The 25,907-nt window shown below is 36.3% G+C and overlaps 1 protein-coding gene across 2 annotated transcripts in view; it reads right to left on the bottom strand.

Moving 5' to 3' along the window:
- Positions 1–25,907, bottom strand: part of CEP126 (centrosomal protein 126) — an 87,094-nt gene that overhangs the window by 37,797 nt on the left and 23,390 nt on the right. The window contains exons 3-6 of one of the 2 annotated variants that reach the window (XM_033205657.1): positions 20,660–20,805; positions 16,645–16,756; positions 6,488–6,686; positions 977–3,122 (exon numbers count right to left, since the gene is read on the bottom strand). In XM_033205657.1, the coding sequence (XP_033061548.1) occupies positions 977–3,122; positions 6,488–6,686; positions 16,645–16,756; positions 20,660–20,805 (2,603 nt within the window). Of the gene's footprint in view, positions 1–976; positions 3,123–6,487; positions 6,687–7,910; positions 8,930–16,644; positions 16,757–20,659; positions 20,806–25,907 lie in introns of those variants that run through there. The other variant, XM_033205658.1, reaches the window with a different exon arrangement.

Below are 25,907 nucleotides of genomic sequence, written 5' to 3'. Positions count from 1 at the left end.
CTGTGCTTTCTTTGATGGAAAATTTGACTACAATAGTAATGACAGAATAATATGGGACAAGAATTAGATCCTATTCCTTGTCCTTCCTCTTTTCCTGTAACTAACAGGAAAAGTCATGGAAAAAAATGGAGGCTGGCAAAAGTTTCTAATTTCAGTTGAGCACAGGTTGGGTCATTCTCTTAAAAACTTCAGCTACTAATGTCACAGTGTTTTGTGTTTTTTTTGAGATGGAGTCTGGCTGTGTCACCCAGGCTGCAGTGCAGTGGTGCACAATCTCAGCTCACTGCAACCTCCGCCTCCTGGGCTCTAGGTTCAAACGATTCTCCTGCCTCGTCCCATGCAACTGGGATTATAGGCACGCGCCACCATGCCCAGCTAATTTTTGTATTTTTGTAGAGACAGGGTTTCGCCAGGTTGGCCAGGCTGGTCTCGAACTTCCAATCTCAAGTAAATCTGCGCACCTTGGCCTCCCAAAGTGCTGGGATTACAGACAAGAGCCACCGTGCCTGGCCAGAAATCACAATATTACAGGAGGTAAGTTACTTCTTTTTTTTTTTTTTAGAGACAGAGTCTTGCTCTGTCATCAGGCTGGAGTGCCAGTGATGCGATCTCGGCTCACTGCAACCTCTGCCTCCCAGGTTCAAGCAATTCTCCTTCCTTTGCCTCCCAAGTAGCTGGGACTATAGGCATGTGCCACCATGCCGGACTAACTTTTGTATTAGTAGAGATGGGATTTTGCTATGTTGGCCAGGCTGGTCTTGAACTCCTGGCCTTAAGTGATCCACCCACCTGGGCCTCCCAAAGTGCTGGGATTACAGGTGTAAGCCACTGTGCTCGGCCTGGAGGTAAGTTAGTTCTATATAGCTATTGTTTAATATTAATATTTATGTAGTATGTATGTCCATACATAAATAGGAACAATTTCCTTAACAGAGGTGTACATTTTATCTATAAAAAGCCATAAATTTATTCTTACCCATAGCCCTCTTATTTTGATGCAGGACATTATGCCCTGTTTTCCACAAGGGAACTGATTCTTCTTTAGCAGTCCTTAGAGTCACAGATGGATAACTTTCTTCACAAACAGGACTTCTTTGAGTGCAATATAATGTCCCATCTTGCTGGGCAACTGCTTGAGTGCCATTTGAATGATTTATTTTTGCAAGAGTTTGGCACTCTGAAGAACAATATGATGGCAGTGATGGTATCACAGTGACTAGATCAGAACGAGCATTTGAGAGTGGAGAACTACTTTCCTGATTCCACTGATTCAAATTGTGTTCTGTTGGAAGCTCATGTTTTGAATTAAAACAGTTATGTGTAACAATGTTTTGAGGATTTTCAGGAGTTACTGATGGACACTGAGACACTTGTATATTTTTACCACTTCTAATATTTGATGTACATTGAGGAGGAGGAGGACGAGGTATAATTAATTTTCCCTGAGCTTGTGTAAATATGTTGACTTTGCTTGCAGACTGTGGTTCAATGACAGTGCCTTTTCTGTTTGTACATATAAAGTCTGATTGGACTTTTGCAGATCCCGGTTTTCTAATTATTTTTGCTCCACCTCTTTGTGGCTTACCCTGCTTAGTTTTAGAATCATCATGTACAGGGATTTTACTTTCCTCTTTTTTTGAGGCCGGCCAGGCATGTTTAGCCAAGTTATAACCTGAAGGTATAAAACAGTTCAAAGGCATATGGTCTGCTCCAGATCCTCCTAAAGTCGTAACGTTTTCAGAGATAGAATCCTCCCTGGACTTCTTTCTAGCAGAATTTACAGCACAAGCAGAAACACTAATTATGTTGCTTCCAGCACCACTTTGAATGTGGAATTTTTGAGAATGCTCTTGAGTTATTCCTGTTTTATTCTTCAGTGAATGACTGTCTTCAGCATTGTTTTCTATACTGCTAGTTTCATCAAACCACCTCAGCTTTTTAATAGTCTTTGGAATTTCTGCACCTTTTTCCCTTTCCTTTGTTAATTCAATACTATCTTTGATAGCTGCTGCTTTTTGATTTCCAAACTTAAAGCTCTGATTTATAATTAATGCCTTAAGATAACCATGTTCATATTTAGATTCTTTCTTTAAAATACTTTTAAGAAACCTCACACCATTTCTCTCATGGATGTTGTATTTCACTTTCTTGTGCTGGCCAACAAAGTCATAATTAGAAGTTACATTAGACAAGGATGATGTTTCAGCTAATTTTTGTTTTTCATCTTTTGAATCCGGATTGTGAGGTATATAGGCATCTTGAAAACTGTCTGAAAATAAAGGCAACTCTCCCTTATTGCAGTTAAAATATTTTATCTTTTCTTCTTCACCATCTTTCAATTCATCTGACTTATCAGAACACTGCACTGCAACAATTTCTTTTATGTGTATACTGTTCTTTGCTGAAGGTCTAGCTGACTGTTTATTAGATGGCAAAACTAAAGGCATTGCCACTGGTACACATGAAGTAGGAACTGAAGTAGTTCCATTTTCTTGATTTATTTCAGAATATTTCTCTTGGTCTGGAAACGTAGCCACTTCCTGGGTTGGAAAATCTGAAGTGCTTTGGGATTTGCTAAATTTAAATGTTGGGCTCTCAGTAACTAACGGCCTCTCTCTTTTGAATGCTCCAGAAGTGGAGTCAGTTGTCCTCATAGTGCTAGTTTCAGAAGTCTTTTCACATTTTTTATCTAGTACAAACATGGGTGGGCTAGATACAAAGGGTACTGAATTATTAGCAGTATTTGTGGCTCTTTCCACTGTTCCATTCAAAGAAGACGGATTTTGTTCTTTACTATTAAAATATTCCCACGAAGGTAGAACATTAGATTTACTTAAAATATCTGAGAAAGGTGTGACATTCTGAGTATTTGAAGCATCTACATTTGTAAGCCAATTATTTATATGCTGAGTTTTAGAGAATGCCAGTTTATCTTCATCAAAGCAGCTGAGTTTAGTTGACTGCATATTTGCTGGTTTGAGGGAAATGGTATTCCGCTGGATGGATGTGGAATGCTCCTTATTAAGTGTTAAATATATTTCTTCATGCTCTGTAGGCTCAAGACTGTCTATACTTGAGAGGGTTTCAGAATTGGTTATCTGATTAACTTCATCACAAAATTTCTGGAAAAAAAAGAACACTGTTTTATAGCTTATAAACTTTTAAATGCCAAGATTAATGATTCAACATACCATTGTTACTGAGCCCAAATCTCCTTGCATATAGAGTAATATGACTATAAACATCGTGGGTATATAAATAATTCTTATCGCTGCAGCAATCCTCAAGGTAACAAATAGGGAGGTAACAAAGACTTACAGTATAGTATGCTTGCTTTGATTTCAACTCCTAAAGTAATACCTGCTTATTCTAGCCACAGTTATAACTTAGAAAATATTTTTGTTATTGCTATTCCATTTAGAGTATGAAGTTTCTTGAAGGCTTAGTAATAGCAAGTGAGATTCTGAAAAATAATTATTTACAAATTGTATTTTTTCCTAAAACATTCACTGGACTTGAATGAGGCTCCTAAAAGCTCTGCGATCCTAATGTGAGCCTCCTGTTAGTAGGGGCTACATCTTTTTACAAAACTTAATTTTGTGGATTGCAGTAAGGCTTTTAACTCTGGCTACATGTTAAAATCACATGAAGAACTGTGTCAAATATCTAAACCTGGGTCCTGCTGATTTAACACTCGGATGGGGTCCATATATTGGTATTATTTAAATTCCCCAGGTAATTTTCATATGGGTTTAGACTCAAAAACTATTGACTTTAATGACTCCTTTTGGAGGTTTAGCATAGCAGTAATTTCCATAAATTCCATAGACATTTTCATCACTATTTCACTGAAATTTACATGAAATTTATCAGTCTTTAATAAAATTTCAAAATTACTTCAACGTATGGTAAATGTTTAAAAATATTTCTATTTTCTCACACATATCTAGAATGCATTAATCTATATCACATATACAGAAATAAATTTTAAGAAGACATTAAATTGTATATCTAGTCAAAATGCTGAATGGAAAGAAAATTGATATCCCTTAAGATTTATCGTACATTTTAGATTTATCTAAAATATGAAAATTTAAAAAATTTACATACTATGGTATCAGACAAAATTATATTCTTGTTTTAGCCCAGTAAGTAAACTAAAAACTAAAGTAAACAAATTACAGAATAAAAATATTTTAATTTACATAGTTAGTTCTTATTTAGTATTATGGAATAAGTTTTAAAAATTATTCATGAGAGTTTTATAGTTTTAGCATTTAGTCCCTATTTATCACATCCTTTGGCATACTTCTTAAAGTGATAGTCACTCAACCAAACAGCGAACAAAACAAAGCACAGCTACTTCAATGCCTTTCTTGGAACTAAGTTGTTTTAACTGATAATGATGATGAAATCAGGCCTGGAAGGCATCCTTTGAGGTTACATCTAGAGAGACACAGAATTTGCATTAGAAGATCCTTCTAGATATAAGTATGACATCCATGGCTCTAAGATTTCCGTTTGCATAGGTCTGTAATTGCTTCATCTCCCAAATCACCTCAAAAGAAGTTTGGCAATTTCTGATTTCATAAACAATACTCTTTTTTTTTTTTCAGAATTTTTTCCACCATTAAATAATGAAACATTATGATCAACTTCAAGTTTTGCTTATAAGTTACATGAGCGGTCCATATTATCTTTATTGCCCTGCATGTAACATATATTTCCCTCTGGCTTTAATCTGATTTTTACGTGCCTTTCTGTGGTATGTGTATGTGCATACACTTATCCTTCTTGGAGTTTGTTGAGCTTCTTGAGTCTGTGGATTTACAATTTTCATCAAATTTGAAACATTTCCAGTGATGGTTTCTTTAAACATTTCCATTCCCACTTTGTAAAATTTTATTTAAATTTTAATTAAATGTGTTGATGGCTTTATATGGACTCAGAGATCACTAACAATCTGTTCATTTTTTTCCAGCCTTTTTCTCCTAAAGCTTCATCTTGGATAATTTCTATTGCTATGTTTTCAAGTCCACTAATCTTTTGTTCTGCAATCACTGCAATGTTAAGCCCATCCAGTCAATTTTTCATTTCTGACAGTATGTCTTTCAGATCTAGAAGGTCTGTTTATTTCTTTCTTAAACTGTTTTTCTTATGTACGTTTTTACTTTAATTCCTTGAAAATATTTATAAAAATATGTTAAAATTCCTTGCTGGTTAATTCCATCATCTCTGTTATTTCTGTCTGATTATATTGACTACTCTTCTCCTGGTTATGGGTCATATTTTCCTGATTCTTCATATGTCTAGTAAGTTTTGATTGAATGCTGACATTGTGAGCATCATGTTATTGAATATTTAGATTTCATAATCTTCTTTAAGAAAGTGTTGGCCAGATATGGTGGTTCACACCTGTAATCCCAGCACTTTGGGAGGCCGAGGCGGTCGGATCATGGGGTCCAGAGATTGAGACCATCCTGGCCAACGTGGTGAAACCCCGTCTCTACTAAAAGTACAAAAATTAGCCAGGCGTGGTGGCAGGCACCTGTAGTCCCAGCTACTCGGGAGGCTGAGGCAGGAGAATAGCTTGAACCCAGGAGGCGGAGGTTGCAGTGAGCTGAGATTGCACCACTGCATTCCAGCCTGGTGACAGAGTGAGACTCCATTCCCCCTCCCCCCAAAAAAGAAAAGAAAAATAGAAAAAAGTGTTAAGTTTTTTTGTTTAATAGGTAGCTTGGGTTACTAGTGGATCTTTTTAAGGCTTATTCAGGCAATATACCTACATAGAAAGCCTAGGTGGTCATAAGGCTTACATCATTTGTTTCCCCTTTTCAAGATCACATCTTGCACTGCCTCTGGCTCATGTCTAAAAGCCGCTGTTTTATATATTTTATTCATAATCATAGTTGTTTATGGTAGGAAGGCACATCACGATAGCTGCCAGGAATCTTCTGTTTTGCCTTCTTAGCCTTGCCACTGTTGATTAATTGTTGGATGAATCAGGTCAATGTTATGAATTTAATCTTGATATTGGTTTATTAAAAATCTCATAAATGTGTATAATTATTAATGAAAAATAAAGTACATGGATGGACATGTAGGAAAATCAGCCGATATCTCTGTATTCAGTTGTGGAAAAAATAACAAAGTATATGCCCTTCTAGGGATAGATTAAAAACATCATTTCTAGTGAATTCTGCCATATTTCCATTAAGAAACTAATATCTACATCTTTATAATTTTCTGGTTGCTTTTTATAATACAATCTCTAACAATAATACATTACATTGTACTTTCAAAGGTAAGGAAAAAACTAAAAAATTATTTCTATAGTTTCTATGATGAATTTGTGCTGATTCATCCACACTCTCTTTCAAGGCTACTCTTAGCTAGTAAGATATTTCTTCAGTGGAGAACACTGCAAAAGTGGAGCAAAATTAGTACAAGGAATTAAAATATTAACAACATTTTTATAGTTTCATACTTGCAAATTGCTTAGATGCTGATCTTCTAGGCGTTTCTGAGTTTCCTCCAGTTTAAGCTGGAACACATTTTTGCTAGTAGCCAAGGTTGCTCTCATGTTTTCATTCATTTCTTTATCATAATTGATTCTGGATAAGAGTTGTTTCTGATGTTTGTGATCATTTTTTGATAATGCTGAAGGCAAGGCAGAATCTATAGCTCTGTGAACCAGACATAGAAAGTGCTTAGTACATTTAAATAAAGTTAACTTCTTTCTATATGTATATACATGACACATTTGTGTAATATGTGTGTGTTTGTCCAGGTAACCACATATAAGGATATTGGAGAAATATATAGACATGTTAGAATGAGAATTTAAGGCAATCAATAGTAGAATAAAAATAGTTATAAGACTAAAGTGCCAGTAAAGAACTCCACCTTCATATAGGAATGCCCAGTAATTCATGGCTTTAATTATTATAACCTATCCCTCTATCATCTGGGATAAGGGTAGAAGTAATTCCTGTGTAGAGTTAGTCCTCAGGTCTTTAAGAGCATTCCTATATGGATAATAATACACTGCATTACCCTTCTTTCTGAGTTGATGTCATGGCTGGTAGGTTAGGAAAAAACTGTAACCCTAATAGTGTTGGTTGAAGATTCAAGCAGATAGAAAATATAAAAATTGCTTGTTGGGGTCGGCAGGAATTTCCTCCCTATTTAACTAGCTTTGGGAACTTGGATCTTCCTCAATGGAGGCCAAGTACTCACTTATTTTCAGTTATTTCAGGAATACAAATAGGAATATAGGTATGGTTTTTATGCCACAGAAGTGTACCCTTAATATAGAGCCTACCTTTACTATGCTAAAGGGTCATTCAAACATTTTCAGTGCATGACATCATTTTCTATTAGAATTTTGTATCTTCTGCAAACCTATAGCATGTTACATTTCAGTACACATATAAAGTGAAAGCAAAGAACTAAAGAAGATTTTTGGGGGAGGATAGGATGGGGATGAGACTATCATATAGCTGAATGCTGCTGCACTGGGGCTGGCAGTATGAATCCCAAGAGCATTTATTCCTAATTCAATTAAATTATTCTCACTTTAATGAGAATAAAAATGTTTTGGAAGGTGACGATGGTCACATGTGATATATACCTATTACCTATCTCCAATATCCATATATATCTTTATTTGGACAGACTGGAGTAGTCAAGGTCAAAGATTACTAGATTCTTAACTATCCCTTTGTGATCACACATTTAATCAGGGAGAGCAAGAAGGTATTTAATACAAGTTCCTGAACATTGAGAGTATGTTTCTGTCTCTTCCTTTTACACTTTCCTACTCTTACATAATCCTTCCCCTTCAGTCGCCCTTCCCAAACAAAATCTTGCTATATCTACAAAATATCTAATAAACTCAATTTATTTACCTTTAAAGTTGTCGTCTGTCAACTTTTTCTTCTCTATTCCTTTCTTCTCTACTTCACTTTCTTCTCTTCTCTTCTCTACTTTCTTCCTCCAGTGAGGAGGATTGAACGGGTGGATAGGAATAAAAGGAGATGGGGAGGTAGAAACAGAAGGAGAGTGAAGAATAGGGGGAAAGGAAGAGGAAATCATAAAGGAAGAAGAAACAGAAGAAATTGGAGAGGGAAAAGCTAAATAAGTTGGAGGCAAACCTGGAGAGGAAGATGAATGCAAAGGAGAGGAAAAAAGAGGGATAGATGAAGGAGGTAAGGAGGGAGAAGTAGAAGAGGAAGTCGAAGAAGAGGAAAGAATAGATGAGGAGGAAGAAAACGGTATACAGGCTGAAGAAAAGGATGTGGAAGTAGAAGGAGATGAAGGCAAAGAAGAAGATGGAGAATGACAGGGAGATGCAAGGGAGAGAACTGAGGCTGGCAGATGATCTGCAAAGGCCTTGGGCTGATTTGACAATGCTGTGGCTTGTGGAACAGATTGCTGGACTGACTGAAAAGGATCCAAGCTAGCAGGATGTGCAGGCAACGGAGTGACATAAGAAAGAGTGGGGACTGGTGGATGAGGGGAGTGACTGGATAAACAGGAAGGCTTCAAAACAGGGAGAGGTTCCAAAGGGGTTGGGGAAACAACCAGTTGAGCTGGAAGGGAACGATGAACAAGGGCAGGCATTAGAGTGGCTGCGGTGGAACGCTGTGCTGGAAGGAAACGTTTGGGTCTGAAAGTTTTGTAAAATAACTTGTTCTGTGAGTCAGGGTCAGGAATGATTGGAGACCTTTGGGGTGGGTGGGGTAGACGGCCAGGTGGGCAAGAAGGAATTGGTGCTGGTAGATGAGGGAAGCTGCTAGAAATGCTGGAAGTAGCTGGGGTTGGAGGACGAGGACGATATTTAATTGGGTAAGACAGTAATGGGACTGGTGCAAAGGTCTTTGGAAGAGTAGAGGGTACAGATGGATGGACAGGCAGTATATGGGGCTGGTGGGTAGGAGAAACAGTTGGGTAGCTAGGAAGAATTTGGAAGCAGTGGGACCGCAATGGGACCCGCGGAGGAGACAGTTGATCAGGTAAGTAGGGGTCAGGTGTGGAGACAGCTGGACAGGCAGGAATGGATCTGCACAGGTGGAAAAGCATTTGGACAGGCAAGTAGAGAGACAGCCTTATTAAGAATTTTTTTTTTTTTTTTTTTTTGGTTTATTGGGCTGCCTCTAGGCTTTTGACTCATGTGTTGCTTTTTTTGTCCATAGGGTCCATGCATCATCTTCCTTTCATCAACCAGTGTCCTCTCACATGGACTGAAAAATGTACATAGCTTATTCAGGTTCGCCATTTCTTATTTCCGGCTCTGAGAGTATTTTCACTTCTCAGAAGCCTTTTACTCATACAGATACAGGAATATGGGCTGGACAATCTGGTGTAAAGCATGAGTTCAAAGGGAAAATAGAGGTCAATAGATAACTGCTCAACTCTGGCCAGATTTCTCAGTGTAGCACATAGTTCAGGATCAACTGCCATACCACAAATACATGGATATTGGAGATAGATATCTAGCAGTATCATTTTATTGAAGTTTAACCATTTAATACAGGAGACAATATATCCCCCTTTTACCTTACACCTTCCAGAATGGTCAAGCACATTAGTTTTATGATAAGGATTTGGTGGTGATAGAAGACTAATTACTTCTTGTATTTTTAACTTTACTTCCTTATTAATATTCCTATGTCTCACTATTTGCTGAAGCAGCTTCTATGTTCATGAGAACCTATTCTCTGATTTATCTTGGGGCTTAAGCACTAAATGCCCTGAACTTTGTCATACTTTTTTTTCTCTTTTACATGATCACATCGCCCACATCTTGTTTTTATCTACCACTAACATTTTCCACATTAGAATAATCTTACTGATATACTTCTGCTTCTTTGTAAGCCCCTTATTTCATGGCATTACTTTATTTCTTAACACATTTAGGTTTACGTTCCACTGAAAATGTATTTTTAATATGATAGTAGTTTATCAATGATTTCAGCTTAATCAAATTTCCAATAAATAAAAATATGCCCACTAACCTAACACCTGATTCTTAATATTCCAATATCTCATATTTGTATAGAATTTCATAGTTTACAAAGCATTTTCATATACATTACTTAAGACTATTGGGTATCTGTGGAGCGAAGTCTAACTTTTTAATAAGTAAATCACAGTATTCTCACTATACATTGTATATACTTGTTGTTTTCCGAATACACAGAATTTATGTGATATATATATAAACATGCACACATAGATAGATATCATGAAGTCAAAGTCAAAATAGTATATTAAAATAACACGAAAACTAACTAGGTATTCTAATGCACAATGAAGATCATTTCTCGTAAAACAAAGACGATGTGTGTTATTTAATGATCCTAGCATAGACTTGCTGTAATCATATCTACATGTTTGCTACAGGGAAAACAAAGTTGTTCTGACAGTTTAACTCTTCTAAGACTTCAAGCAACTGCACACTGTTGAACGAGAAAAATGCCTATGCTCTTCTTCATTCTACAAGAGTTTTTCAAAACTGAAAATATCTGGCCTGGCGCGGTGGCTCAGGCCTGTATTCCCAGCACTTTGGGAGGCTGAGGCGGGTGGATCACCAGGTCAAGAAATCGAGACCCTCCTGGACAAAATGGTAAAACACAATCTCTACTAAAAATACAAAACTTAGCTGGGTATGGTGGTACGTGCCTGTAATCCCAGCTACTTGCTTGAACCCGGGAGGCAGAGGTTGCAGTGAGCTGAGATTGCACCACTGCACTCTAGCCTGGCGACAGATTGAGACTAAAATATCCAATTAGCATGAAGTACAACAACTAATAGAAAAAAAAAAAAACCTGAAAGTGAAGAAGCCCTGTATAAAAAATGTATATTGCTTCTATATTAACTGGTTTAGAATTTTTTAAATTAGTCTAAATAAATCCTGGGACTCCCTCTAATTGTTTGTCATTTCTTTTCAGACAAGCTTTTCTACAGAGTACTCTAAAATTATATTGCTACATATAATGTGGTAGTAAATTATATTACTACCAAAACTTCCACTTGTCTCTTAACCTGACTGTTATCTGGCTTCCACCTCTACCACTTCAATGTACTACTTTGCTTGTGGTTAACTAATTACCTAATAATTGCAAAAATAGGTACTTCTTGACCACTATCTTTCTTGATTTTAATTCCCTTGGTTTCCACATCACATTTCCTGTTTATTTTCTTACTTCTCTGGTTGTTCCTTCTCAGGCTCTTACTTGAGCTCCTCTTTCTTTGCCTGTCCTTTATATATATAATTTTTTTCTTTGCCTGTCCTTTATATATATAAAATTTTTGAGTTATGTGACTTTCTTTTTTTCTTATCTATACCCATACTTCCTTTGTAATCTTACTTATACTGTCTTTGTGACCTTATCTATATTAGTGTGTGAGTAAGGGGTTAACAAAATCTTCTCCTTTTCTGTGGACCAATTCAACTTTGAGTTAACTTTCTAAGTCTATTTCTCTGGATAATTACTAGGATTTAAGCTGTGTTACAAGGCACATTGATTACAGTAAAAATGGCCTTTCATTGGTAAACCACATCTGGACTAAGAGGACTGCAAAGAAACCATAGATATCGGCTAGAAAGCTATAGTTTTGAGTTTCCTTGAGTATGATGATTCTTATTACCAGACATATTTCTTCCATGGGAGCAATTCATATGGAGCCATTACAAAAAACATTTGTTTCTGTTTAGAACACAGGCCCTTTTATCCAGAGTAGGTAGATGCCCACCCACTGTGATAATGTGAGCATTATAAGCCTTAAAGCTGAGCTGTCACTTATAGAGGGTAGAAACGTAGCGAAAACTAGCCCCTTAACTGCTTTGTGGCTTTCTATAAGGATTCATCCGATTGAAAAATGTTACCTAGTTGGCATGCAGTGTTTCCTGGTCTCTAACTGAAGCCAAACATAGCCTATTGCAGTTAAGGGAATTTGATTGTTTAGCTGAATCTAAGACTACCACTGGTGGATACTGCCATGACTTTAACTTTATTCATTCATCGATGACTGTCATATCTATATTCATGGCCCAGATTTCCTACTATAAGAAATTGGCTCTTGAATATCTCGTAAGTGTCTCAAACTCAAACATGTCATTCTCCTTCCAATTACTTCCTCCCCTAAACCTATTTATTCTTCCCTCATATTCATCAATTTTTTTTTTTTTTTTTTTTACTGTGGCAAGAACACAACATGAGATCTACCCTCTTAACCTCATAGTCCTTATTTTGATAAATGGTTTTACCACTTATTAACTGACCAAATCTAATCTCTGGAGTCATCTTTGATTCTTTCCAGTCACTCCAGGTCTTATACAGTTACCAAAGCATATTGATTCTACTTTCTAAATAGCTTTCAAGAAGTCATCGTTTTCATCAACTAAAGTGCCATTTTACCTGATTTTTATACTTTTAGTGTTCCCCTTTTCTTTTCAATTCTGGCAACATTTCCAACCTATAAATATTGTGTGTTTGCTTAAAATCTTTCAGTAATTGTTTTTAAAACAAAATCCTTAACAAGACTCTTCATGATCTAACTCATGGCTTCCTTTCCAACCTATCTGCCCACAACTCTCTTCTTCTCACCGTACACATTAGCCAAACTGAGCTACTTGTGGCTCCCTTAACACAACATGCCTTTTATGATTCTATGCGTTTTTCACATGCTAATATTCCTTCTGGTTGAAGTTTCTTCCTGGTGTTTGTCTCAGATAAATATCCTCCCCATGTATCTAACTTCAGGCCACTTTATGCACTTTGAGAAGTGTTCACTCATGTTATGTCATGATATTTTTCCATTCAAAGTATTTACTGAATACCTCCAACATGATAGCACTGAATTAAGCACTATAGGGAATACCTGCATATGTAAGACTGAGACACTGTCCTTTAGAGTATCACAATCTGGCTGCGGGGACGAAAGTACACATGAAAATTAAGCAACAATATATACAATCATAATTTTCAAATCTATTCCTATAGCCTTGGCCTCTCACCTCACTGGTTAAATTATTTTTACACATTTCTACATGGATATTTGTCCCCTCAATTCAGAAGGCTCAAAGGGAATTTTAAAAAGTTAATCACATTCTCTTAATCATCAAGACTCAAAATATCAGTTGCTTTTGATTTTTTTTTTGCTTTTTTCTATTTCCTTTGTCCTATACCAAACTCATCTATTCTTTTAATAAAATATCTTTTCTTTCTGCTTCCATTCTGTCTATTCTCCAATTCTGCTTCCTCCTCCTCTTCCTCATCTTCTTGTTCTTTTCTTTTTCCTTCTCCTTCTCCTTTTTCTTTTGAGACAGGATTTCACTCTGTTACCTAGGCTGGAGTGCAGTGGTGTGATCACAGCTCACTGCTGGGCTCAAGTGATCCTTTTATATCATCTTGAGTAGCTAGAACTACAGATGTGTGCCAGCATGCCCAGCTAATTTTTACATTTTATGTATGTGTAGAGATGAGGTCTTGCTATATTGTCCAGGTTGGTCTTGAACTCCTGGCCTTAATCGATTCTCCTTCCTCAGCCTCCCAAAGCACTGAAATTACAGGTATGGGCCACTATGCCCAGCCTATACTTCAATTCTTATACTTCTAGTTGATCAATATCCTTAAACTCTTATTTCTTCATGTTACTTCTCTGCACTGTGAAAGCACATTATCTTCATTCTTTCTTCTCTCTCATCCTCTGACTCCTCAAAACCTTTTCTTATCAGATCCATCCTTTCTTCACTATACAAAATAGCACTGTTATGGTTTAGGCAGTAAGGATCTATCCCTCGGGTTATTCCAATAATTTCCTCTCTGGTCTCCTTGCCTCCAATTTGTCTCTATCTTCTCTATTCTCTAACATTTGCACCATTTATCTTTCTAAAATAATAAAGAGGATGCTCTCACTCCCTGCTGAAAAATCTCCATTGGCTCCCCACTGGTTACAGGATAAAGTTCACACTCACCTGCTAGACATACAAACATTTTACATCTGATCACAATCTACATTTCTAGATCATCCCCTGTCCCATCAGCAACACATCCTATAGCCCTGCCACTCTGAATAAGTTCTATTTCCTCGGGGGTCTATGCCTTTCACAACACTGTAGCACTGCACATGCCTAAAACCCAACACATGCTTCTCTGATAAATCTTAACTCATTCTTTAAGACTACCTTCTACCTTCAATGCTGTACTTCTTTATTACTTTGCTAGTATTTCTGTAACAACCCCCACTATGCAGTATTACATGTGTATTATGTTGTAAAGACCAACAAACAGTATTATAATGTAATTGCAAACCCTTGCTAGGCAGAGGACCATATCTCAGTCACATGTGTAATCCATGCTAATCAATGTCCAACACAGAATAAGTACTTACTAAAATTCTACTCTACCTTTCTAGACTATAATTCTGTTGCTTATCACTTTAATATTCATATTTAAATATCATAAGATCTCTCTTAAGGGAAAAGCCATATATTGGCCATACATCTCCTCTGGCTATTGTCCTATCACTCTCTAACTTTCACAGTCAAACAAAACTTGTTATCCTTTTTGCTCTCCATTTCTCTTCAACTCATCGCAATTTGTTTTCTGCCCCCACCACTGCACTAAAATTGGCCTGACAAAAGTTGCCAGTAACTGCTTTTGTTGTGAAATACAGTGCACACATTGTTTCTATGTTGGATATTCTCTGCCTCTCCAGATTCATTTGTCACATTTCTCTACTTGACTCTGCTCCAAGAGACTGAATCGTCCCTTGCTCTTTGATTTATGGCTGAGTTTGGCCAGTGGAAGGGACTAGAAGGAGAAACGAGGGTGACAGAAGAAAGAGGTTTTTGATAATTATTCCTCTGACTTCCTCCCTGCTGGGCTTGGTTTAGCAGTGGCTTACATTCCTCTCCCTAAGACCACAGCCTCCTTCTTCTACAGTCCAGCTCTTTTCAGTTCAGGTCTGTGTTGGTAATATTGACTTTGTGTCAGTTCTGGGGGTGCTTTACCATCCCTTGTTGGTTTTATAGCCCCTTACTTAACCTCTCAGTCACCTCTTTTAAGTGTGCCTCCTGTTTCCTGCCAGGATCCTGATTGACAGACATTATATGTCTGATTCTTTAGAAGTCATTCAATCTCTGTAAACTATTTTTTTCCCATGAAAATTTATCCTTCCCTAGTTTTCATGGTACTGACCTCTCCTAGTCCTATATGAGCCATTCTAGCCATTCTGTTTGCAAGCGTCTCTTTTTTTTCCACTTGCTTAAATGTCATCACACACATACTCTCCATAGTTGACCATATGCATTACCATAGCTTCAAATGCCTTTAGCCTAAGTTTCTCTTGAGCTCTAGGCTATATAATTTCTACATTTATTGAAATATCCTCACCTTTCAATCCATTATCCACAATTGTTCACAATGGATTGGAATAATATGTTTAAAAAGAAAATTTCACCTTATCACTAATTTGTCTAAAATTATTCATTGACTCCTCTTAAACCCTCAAGGTAAAGTTTATACATCTTGGCATACAGATGCACTTATCCCTCCAATCTTGTATCTGGCAAAGCCATCTGTATTTTGCATTCTATGATGTACACATGCTCTTACTCCAAGAGTATATCATGGCTTCGATTGCCCTTGGCTTTTGCACAGCTCATCTCTCTGTCTAAAATGCCATCTATTCACTTGTTGCAAATAACTACTATTTTCTTCAAAGCTTTGCTGAAGAATTCTCTGTCCCATGAGGTCTTTCCTGAACTCTAGTTAGGATCAAGAAGATACATTTACTTGTTCTTAGTCCTAATCAAGGGAACTATTGACCACAGATATTCTAAAAATGGAATAACATTATGCACAGGTAAAATATTAACATAATTTATTGTCTGAATTGTAGATGTTATTTATATAAATGAATGTTATATATTATTATAATTACTCATTTGGCACTATTCTATATTTCTGAAGCATGATTTCACTTATCTTTTCGATTATACACTAGGGATTATATTTTACAATAGTATATACTTCTCCATATCCCCTTATAATGCCTGATCTACTTCTATACATATAGTAGCGTTAAGAAATGTTTGGAATAAATAAATGGAAGATACAGGATGTCCAAGGGTACCCACTGGTTGATTGGTCTATCCTATTACTTATAGATGATTCACTTATGCCATCCTGTAGAAGAACCAGGAGACTCTAGCCTTTTCAAGACATCCAAGATAGATTTTTAGTGAGGAAAAACCCATTTCTACCATAAAGTTACTCTTTTTACCTACATTTGTTACAATTCAACATAATTTTTCTCCTCTCAGTAAAGATATTAAATTTTAATCAAAATATCAATATCAATATTTAAATGTTTTGATGGTATGTTCCACAAAAAATTATTTAACATACATAGTATTTTGTAACACCAAAGACTTTAAGACAACAAATTGGAATTCTGACCTATTCTTGGAGCAATTTACATTCTACTCTACCTCAATTTAATCTGTAAAAATAAAATAATAAACTCTAAAACAGAGGTGAGGAATAGCTGATGAAAAGGCTGACAAGCACAGCAACTGGATGGTTATACAATTATTGTAATAATTGTATACAATAATCATAAATTACTTACCTCCAGTTTATTGTTGGTCTATGGGAAAAGGGAAGGTTTACTTCTGATTTTAAGTTGGATTCCTGAATTTGTTTGAGGGCCTCTTCTAATGGAGGAACTGGTTTTCGGAAAACTAAAGAGATAATAAAGACCAAAGAGTGCTGAATCACTTTATCTTCAGTGGTATTTTTACATCTAATTTAATTGCTTAATGATAAAATATTACTTTAAAACTTTTGTAAAAAGAAAATATTTTCAGAATAGTGTAAATACTTTACATTTTGACATTCACTTCCCAAAAGATAATGTGTTACCTCAAAGTTTTCATCACCAATTTTAAGAATATTTATCAGGAAAAAAGAGACTCTGAGAAATGTCCAGGCTCTTCATCCTGGCATGCAAACTCCCCTTTCTGACACTATTTATAAATATTCCTATGAAGAAAAGGGGAACATACAAAAACACCAACTAACATTTACTGAGCACTTAAGTTACAGACCTTATTTTTAAGCACTTAATACACATAAACTATTTAACCCTCGCTATGGCCTATGAGGTATATTTGAATTTTACAACTGAGGAAACTAAAGCATATAGAAGCAAAGTAACTTGCTCAAGGTCATACATTATTATGGACACTCATCCATATACTGTCCTGTACAACGTTTAATATAACCCTATGTCCTATATGTATCCACTTTCTCAAAGCCTTCCACTGTGCACTTTGGTACTCAACATACTCTATTTTCCCCTACTTCCCTCTAAATATTGTCTTCTCTTTCTTGTTCAAGTTGAAGCATAGCTGTCTTTTAAAGACATCAATTCTCCTACAACCTCCTCAAACAGAGACATTATTTTCCTCCCATCATAGACTATAAATATACTATACTATCTATACATGGTATCTATAGTGTATCATATACTATAAATAACTCAAGGCCTAGAAATAGAGTGAGTGAATTTCTGGCTTTAGCTCTTCATGAGTACTTCCAAACTATCTTCCTCTTTTCTCCTTTAAAACACCGATATGTCATCAGACTTTTCAATTATTACAATGTTTGTAATTTATTTAGAATGTTTAAGTAAAAACAGTATGTTATTATGCAAGGTTTAGTTCAAACTTGAACTCTAGAGACAATTCATTTCCCTAATCAACTGATGATTACATGAAGAATGCAAAGCTATAGGATAGTCTGCTGATATTTCGCATCATAAAGGATGCATCTATGAAAGTAATCAATTAATTTAAAAAGTATTTATTGAACGTTTAAAATAAGGTTTTCTGCTAATTTATAGAGGCACTGTTCTCCTTCTAGCCTCTCTTCCACCACTTTTTTTTTTTTTTTTGAAGGAGTCTTGCTCTGTCACTCAGGCTGGAGTGCAGTGGTGTGACCTCAGCTTACTACGACCTTCGCCTCCTGGGTTTTTAAGCAATTCTCCTGCCTCAGCCTCCCTAGTAGTTGGGATTACAGGCACCCGCCTCGATGCCTGGCTAACTTTTGTATTTTTATTAGAGATGGGGTTTTACCGTGTTGGCCAGGCTGGTCTTGAACTCCCAACCTCAGGTGGTCCACCCGCCTCGGCCTCCCAAAGTGCTGGGATTACAGGTGTGAGCCACCGTGCTCAGCCTCTTTCACCACAATCAAATTAGTAACTGAATCCTATTGATTATGTCTATTTTTTTATTTTTTTTGAGATAAGGTCTGACTCTGTTTCCCAGGCTGGAGTGCAGTGGTGTGATCTTGGCTCACTACAACCTCCGCTTCCCGGGCTCAAGTGACCCTGCCACTTCAGCCTCCTGAGTAGCTGGGACTACAGGCATGCACCACCATGCCTGGCTAATTTTTGTATTGTTTGTAGAGATTGAGTTTCATCATGTTGCCCAGGATGGTCTTGAACTCGTGAGCTCTCAAGCCATCCGCCTGCCTTGGCTTCCCAAAGGGCTGGGATTACAGGCATAAGCCACCTCAGCTGGCTATGATTATATCTCTTGAATAAGTATCTCTGGTTGGGCACAGTAGCTCACGCCTGTAATCCCAGTACTTTGGGAGGCCAAGGAGGGCGGATCACCTGAGGTCAGGAGTTCAAGACCAGCTTTGCCAGCATGGTGAAACCCCATTTCTACTGAAAATACAAAAGTTGACTGGGCATGGTGGAGGGCACCTGTAATCCCACATACTTGGGAGGCTGAGGCAGGAGAATCTCTTGAACCTGGGAGGTGGAGGTTGCAGTGAGCCGAGATCGTATCACTGCATTCCAGTCTAGGTGAGAAGAGCAAGACTCCGTCTCAAAAAAAAAAAAAAAGAAAGAGAAAAAAAAGCATGAATACGGTAACTCTTATCTCTTACACTCAATGCACTGCTTTAATTTAGGAGCTTAACATCTCTCACCATAATTATTTAAATAGTATCCTACTAGTCTACTTACTTTAGTAAGTCTCTTCTTCAATTGATATTCCATCTTGTAACTATAATCATCTTTTTAACAAATCTAATTATATAACAGAGACCCCAAGTTCTCCACCTAATATGCATTTTCTCTTTTTTCCTTATAGACCCTATATAGTTAGGGGTAGCAATATACCCACATTAAAAAAACTATTTTTTTCAGACTCCCTTGCAAATAAAGTTGCCAAGCAGAGATCTCAGAGGTGCACCCTTTTTTCCTGTCCTTTCTTCTTGCCTAGAACACTGCTGATAGTTGAGCTCTGGCAGCTACCATGTGACCACGACAGTGAGGATAAAAACCATATACTAAAGACTGTTGAGCCGAGTGACAGATGATCCTTCTGTCTCTCAACTCAGTATAATCAACAAACCAGCTCGTGACTGCCTACCACAGAACTCCATATTATACGGGAGAAAAATAAACTCCTATCATGTTGAAGCTATTGCTATTTTGCACAGTTTTACTAGCTGCCCTTATTAATAGTAATATTACTAACACAGCAATGGCTTGCTTTCTCATAAAAAAAACTGTAAGTGGACTGTATTTTGCATAAAGATGAAATTCCTGGCATGGCATATAAAGTTCTATGAGAACTGGCTACTTTTATTTTTTCTAGCTTCATATCCATTTTCTTTTTTTTCCCCATCCTATGCTTCAGATACACTGAAATACATAATTTATTTGTACAAGCTGTTCTTTTGCCTGGGATGTCCTTTTATTTTCTGTTTGCTTCGCAATATGCTCATTTGTTAAGATCTGACTTAGTCATTTTTCCAAGAATGATGTCCTTGAGGTCCTGACATAGGTTTAGTGTTCTTTCCTCTGTGCTCTCACGGCACTTTACACACTCTGCTACCATAGCAATTATCATTACATTATTGACATTGCTTATACCACTCTCATCTCCAAAATAGGTTGTGAGATCTTTAATGGTAGAATGCAATTAGATTTTTCTATATCTCAGCTTAGCCTAAGGCTAAGTACAACACAGTATACCATAAGTTTGCTGAATACATAAAGGTTCTGCTTATCACTTTTCTTTATGAAGTTTTGACATACTGTTAATTGTCTTACTATTTAAGCTACTAAACTGTAGATATAATACAAAAGAACCAACTGTAATCTTATTTAAATTCTTAAATGGTTCCAAGTCTTTATCTTGTTGGATTATATTACTCTGCAGACTTTCTTTTTGTTCTGCCAGTCTCTCAAATATGAATTTGAACCAAACCATTAAAAAATACTAGAATAAATGTGACACTAATTTTCTGAACCCAAACGTTAAATTTTCTTTGTACTAAGCTACTTACCAAATCAATTTTAAAAAGACAAAACATCATAACCAGTTGGAAGCCAATTCAAACTGTAAGTTTCAGAATTTAGTAATAGAGCCAACAGTATTCTCTGAATTAAACCTGAATCAAATAACTGTTTTTCATTTGGTTAAAGTGCTTTTACTCAAAAGTTATATTGGTCATTTTAGTTTATTTCCACTTCATTTCTTCATTTATGATTTTATTGTCTACTCAAGTCAAATAAGATTAAAACTTCAATTTCTGTTCTCATATTGTTCTAGAAATTAAGGCACCTGCTTTCCTCCGCTGTGAAAGAGGAATATGGGCACGCTGGAATTTTTCAGTAACTTCTTCAAACTTCTGTTTTCTTTGTTGAAGTATTTGTTCTCTAATTTGGTGTTCTTTTTCTTCTTGTTCTTTTCGTTTTTCCTCAAAAGCTCTATATTTAAAACACAAAGTAGGCAACAGAAATAGGTGGTAAGTTTAAAAAATAGTTTCAAAATGATGCATTTATTATATAACAATGTTTTCATATTTCAAAATTTTACTTAAAAATAACATATTTTAAATTTTTTAAAATAAGTGTTTGCCAAAGACTTATTTCTTTTTTTTTTTTTTTTGAGACGGAGTCTTGCTCTGTCGCCCGGGCTGGAGTGCAGTGGCCGGATCTCAGCTCACTGCAAGCTCCGCCTCCCGGGTTTACGCCATTCTCCTGCCTCAGCCTCCCGAGTAGCTGGGACTACAGGCGCCAGCCACCTCGCCCGGCTAGCTTTTTGTATTTTTTTAGTAGAGACAGGGTTTCACCGTGTTAGCCAGGGTGGTCTCAAACTCCTGACCTCGTGATCCGCCCGTCTCGGCCTCCCAAAGTGCTGGGATTACAGGCTTGAGCCACCGCGCCCGGCCCAAAGACTTATTTCTTTGTAAATGTAATTTCAGAACTTTATCCAGGTCTCTTGCAACTATGCGTCCCTTTCTAATTTCTGACAGGTCTGCATACCTATTCCCACTTGCAAACTGTCCTGTGGAAAAAACCTTTTCTAAGGAAGCTATGCCATTTTCTGTAATGTGAAGAATGAATTCATTAGTGAAAGAAGTAACTTTGAAAATTATGAGGTATTCAATAAAATCTGTACATTTTTTTCTTTTGGACCACAAGTTTAAAATTGGCTGTCATTTTAAGTTGGAACTGTGCTAAAAATTCAGTAAATTTACATAAAAATGTGAATTTCCAGTTTCTCTTCAAAATTTGGAAGAGCTGGCAAATCTGGATTCTTAATCACACATAGCTCCAAACACCTGCCCCAATCCCTGCCATTCCCTATTTTTCTTAACTTTCTTATTTCATTTATTTCTGATTGCTCCCAGACACTTGAAATTTATGTTCTCTAGTTTAAGCTATACTGTCTCAAAAATTGATTTTGTCCTTGGAAGACTGTGTGTGTGTGTCGTGCATGTATGTGTGTATGATTCAATAATTATTTGCTGGAAAATGAAAAAAAAAAAAAAAAAGATGAGCCTACAAATCACTGATAGAGAAACCTTCAAAGGGAACTCCTTAGAATGCATGGGGTTAGGAGATGGTTGGTAAGAACTCTTTTAGAATTTTTAGTGCCATAGGTTACTATTAACCATCTTTCTAAAGACCTCTCCTGGCTAGAACATTATTCTACTCTAAATAGCTCCGATTAAGGGAACTATATATACTTTCAGGTGATAGAGAACCATAGATCTCCAAGTGGTGCAACATATGAGATAGGTAGAATGTAGTGATATAGCACCAGAGGTGGGGGAGAAGATTTTTAGCTCCCTAAACAATCTCCTTCAAGAATCTCCCCAGGTCAAGATAAGAAGTTGCTTTTACCATTTGATTCAACATAATATTAGAAGTTGTAGCCAGAGCAAGTAGGCAAGAAAAAAAAAAGAGGCATCCGGACTAGAAAGGAAAAAGTAAAATTAACTCTAATCCAGATGACATAATCTTATATTTAGAAAACCCTAAAGATTCCACCTAAAACCATCACTAATAAATGAATTCAGCAAAGTTGCAGGATACAAAATCAACACATATAAACCAGTTGCATTTCTATACACTTAACAATGAACAATCCAGACAGGACATAAACAATCTTAATTTACAATAGCACAAAAATGCTTAGGAATAAACTTAACCAAGGAGGCAAAAGACTTATACACCAAAAACTGTAAAACATCACTGAAATAATTTTAAAAAGATGCAAATAAATGTAAAGACCTACCATGTTCATGAATTCAAAGAAGATATCGTTAAGAAGACAACACTACTCAAAGCTACCTTCAATCTATTCAATCCCTCAAATCCCAATGACTTTTTTTTCTTTGCAGAAATAGAAAAATCCACTTTAAAATTTACATACAACGTCAAGGAACCCTGAATAGCCAAAATAATATTGAAAAAAAAAAAAAACCCAAAACGGAATGTTTCACCCTTCCTGATTTCAAAACTTACTACAAATTTATGGTAATCAAAGCAGTGTGGTGCTGGCATAAAGATGGACACACAGACTAATGGAATGAATAGAGAGCCCATAAATAAACCCTCTTATATATGGTCAAATGATTTTCCACAAGGATGCCAAAACCATCTAATGAGAAAAGGACAATCTTTATAGAAAATTGTGTTGGATATCTGGATACTGCAAAACAATATAGTTGGACTCTTACCTTACAGCACATATAAAAATTATCCCAAAGTGGATCAAATATCCAAATATAAGAACTAAAAACTCAGAAGAGAACATACAGAAAAAGCTTCATGACATTGGGTTTGACAATAATTTCTTGGTATCACACTAAAAGCACAAACAAAAGGAAAAATAGATAAGTTGAACTTCATCAAAATTAAAAACTTTTGTGGATCCAAGGACACTATCGACAGAGTAAAATGGCCACACAGGAAATGAGAGAAAATATTTCCTATCACATATCTGATAAGGATTGATATCAAGAACTTCAACAACTCAACAACAACAAAACAACCTGATTTAAAAATATGGGCAAAAGACTTGAATAGAAATTTCTCTAAAGAAGATATACAAATACAAACAAACACATGAAAAGATGCTCAACATCATTAATCATTAAGAAAATGCAAATTAAAACCACAACAAAATGCCACACCCCACCAATTAGGATGACTATTATTTAAAAAACAAAACAAAATAAAAAATAGGAACTGTTGGTAAGGATGTAGAGAAACTGGAATTCTTATGCATTGCTGGTAGAAATATAACATGGTGCAGCAGCTGTAGAAATTGGTATGCTGATTCTTCAAAAAATTAAACATAGAATTACCATAAGATAAAAGAGTTTCACTTTGAGGACTATATCCCAAAGAAGTGAAAACAGGGACTCAAAGAGATATTTTTATATCAATTTTCATAGTAACATTATTCATAATAGCCAAAAGGTGGAAGCAATCCAAGTGTTCATAAATGGATGAATGGATAAACAAAATGTGGCATAGACATACAATGGAATTTTTTTCAGTCTAGAAAGGAAGAAAATTCTGGCACGTGCTACACATAAATGAATCTTGAAAACATTCTGCTAAGTGAAATAAGCCAGTCTCAAAAGGACAAATGTTGTAAGATTTCACTTTAAATGAGGTACCTACAGTATTCAAATTCATAGAGACAGTAGAATGGGGGTTACCAGCTGGTGGGGAGGGAAGGATGGGGAGTTAGTGCTTAATGGGTACAGAATTTCAGTTGGGCAAGACGAAGTTTTGGAGATGGATAATGATGATGGTTACACAACAATGTGAATGTACTTAATGTAGTCTTTGAAGACAGACAAAAAAGAGATTAAATAGAGAGTCATAATAGAGTATTCTACTTTCTGTTGGGAGGAATGAGGCACAGCTTGCTTAGCAGAAGCTAACAGAGTCAACTTAAAAAGTTCTAAATTCTACATTCATATGCTCTTGAGATTAAAATAATGTGTCAAGCAGATAAAATCACATGTCAAGCACTCCTGTGGTAGCCATAGTCAGTCTCCAAACATAATGTTCAATGAAGCAGGATTATGTAGTCCCCTCCCCTTTAATCATTGTGGCCCTGTGACTTTCTTATTACCAACAGAATGTTATGGAAGTGATACTGTGTGACTTACCATGCTAGAATTTTGCAGTTTCCAACTTGGACTTCTGGAATGCTCACTCCAGGAAAAGGCCAACCCCATGTAAGAATTTTAGTGCCTTTGGGATCACCATGCTGAAAAGAAGCCCAAGCTAGCTAACAGGCAAGACAGCATTGGAGAGAGATAAATGGCTTGGTTCCAACTGTTCTAGCCGTCTCAGCCTAGCACAAAACATGTGACTGAAGAAACTATCTTGGATATCCAACGAAGTGGAATCTTCAGATAACACCAACCACAGCACAAATCTGAGTGCAATAGCATGAGACTTCCAAGGGAGAATAAACCAGCTCAGCCATGCAACACAGATTTTTAATAAGCTGTTTTAAGCTACTAAATTTTAGGGTGGTTTGTTATAGAGAAGCAAATGACCAGAATAATAACTTTAAGTTAGTATATTAAAAACCAGTTAACATTTATTTAGTAGAGATGGGGAGAAATGTTTATTAACAAAAATGGTTTACTTTCTTCTTTATGTTATTTTAAAAGGATTACATCCATTTATTATGTATGCTTTTCTGAAGAATAAAACTTTTTTTGATTTTGGAAATTAGTTTTATGATATTAAAATCTTCCTAGTAAATAGCACTACATCATGCATTATTCAGTTTCTGAGTATCAGTGCACTGCAACTGCCAACTTAGGCAACTGGCGTCTTTATGTCTCATGGCTGATAGTGCGGCATGTAACTGCATAAAACAACTTATACCTATGACATTTTTTAAAACAGAGATGACTGTTCCAGGGATTTTTTTTGTACTATTGTATTTTTCTTTTAGAGCACTATCTACTTCACTGGTAATGAGAACAATTTACATTTATCTAGTTAGGTAAGGAAGGAATCTTAGTCAGCTGATGTGTATAACTGATTTATGTTAGTGATATTTCAGTGATCCTTACCGATTTGTTTCCTGGGCAAATGCTTTGATGGTCTGTCCTTTAATATGGCTGATACGGAGCTAACTCTAGACAAAACTGTATATCTGAGAATTGGTTTGAGAAATACATGGCTGCCTAGATGCTCAGGGGAATTTGTTAAATCGTAAGTTTATAAGCCTTCCTCTAATTAAAGTATTTGAAGTCGTTTGGTAATATCTCGTATCTGAGTTATCAAAAAAGACACTAAACATTTATGTCATATGGCAGACACTCATGAAAACAAGGAAACAAAAGTTATTTGTTTAATATTTCAAAACAGGCAACATGAATTAACAACTATCTCACTGGTACTGAGTGAAATCATGGTAAACTAAATTATTAGCTTGCAAGTAGGGCAAAATCTCAGACCTTTCACAGTTTCTGACTTAGCACTTGCTGGAATGGATACTAAGTAAGACCCAAGTGCAAATATACACAGGCTGAAGACCT

This window comes from Trachypithecus francoisi, unplaced genomic scaffold, assembly GCF_009764315.1.
Source record: "Trachypithecus francoisi isolate TF-2019V2 unplaced genomic scaffold, Tfra_2.0 Lachesis_group8, whole genome shotgun sequence".
Lineage (NCBI taxonomy): Eukaryota > Metazoa > Chordata > Mammalia > Primates > Cercopithecidae > Trachypithecus > Trachypithecus francoisi.
This window is presented reverse-complemented; position numbering and strand designations above follow the sequence as displayed.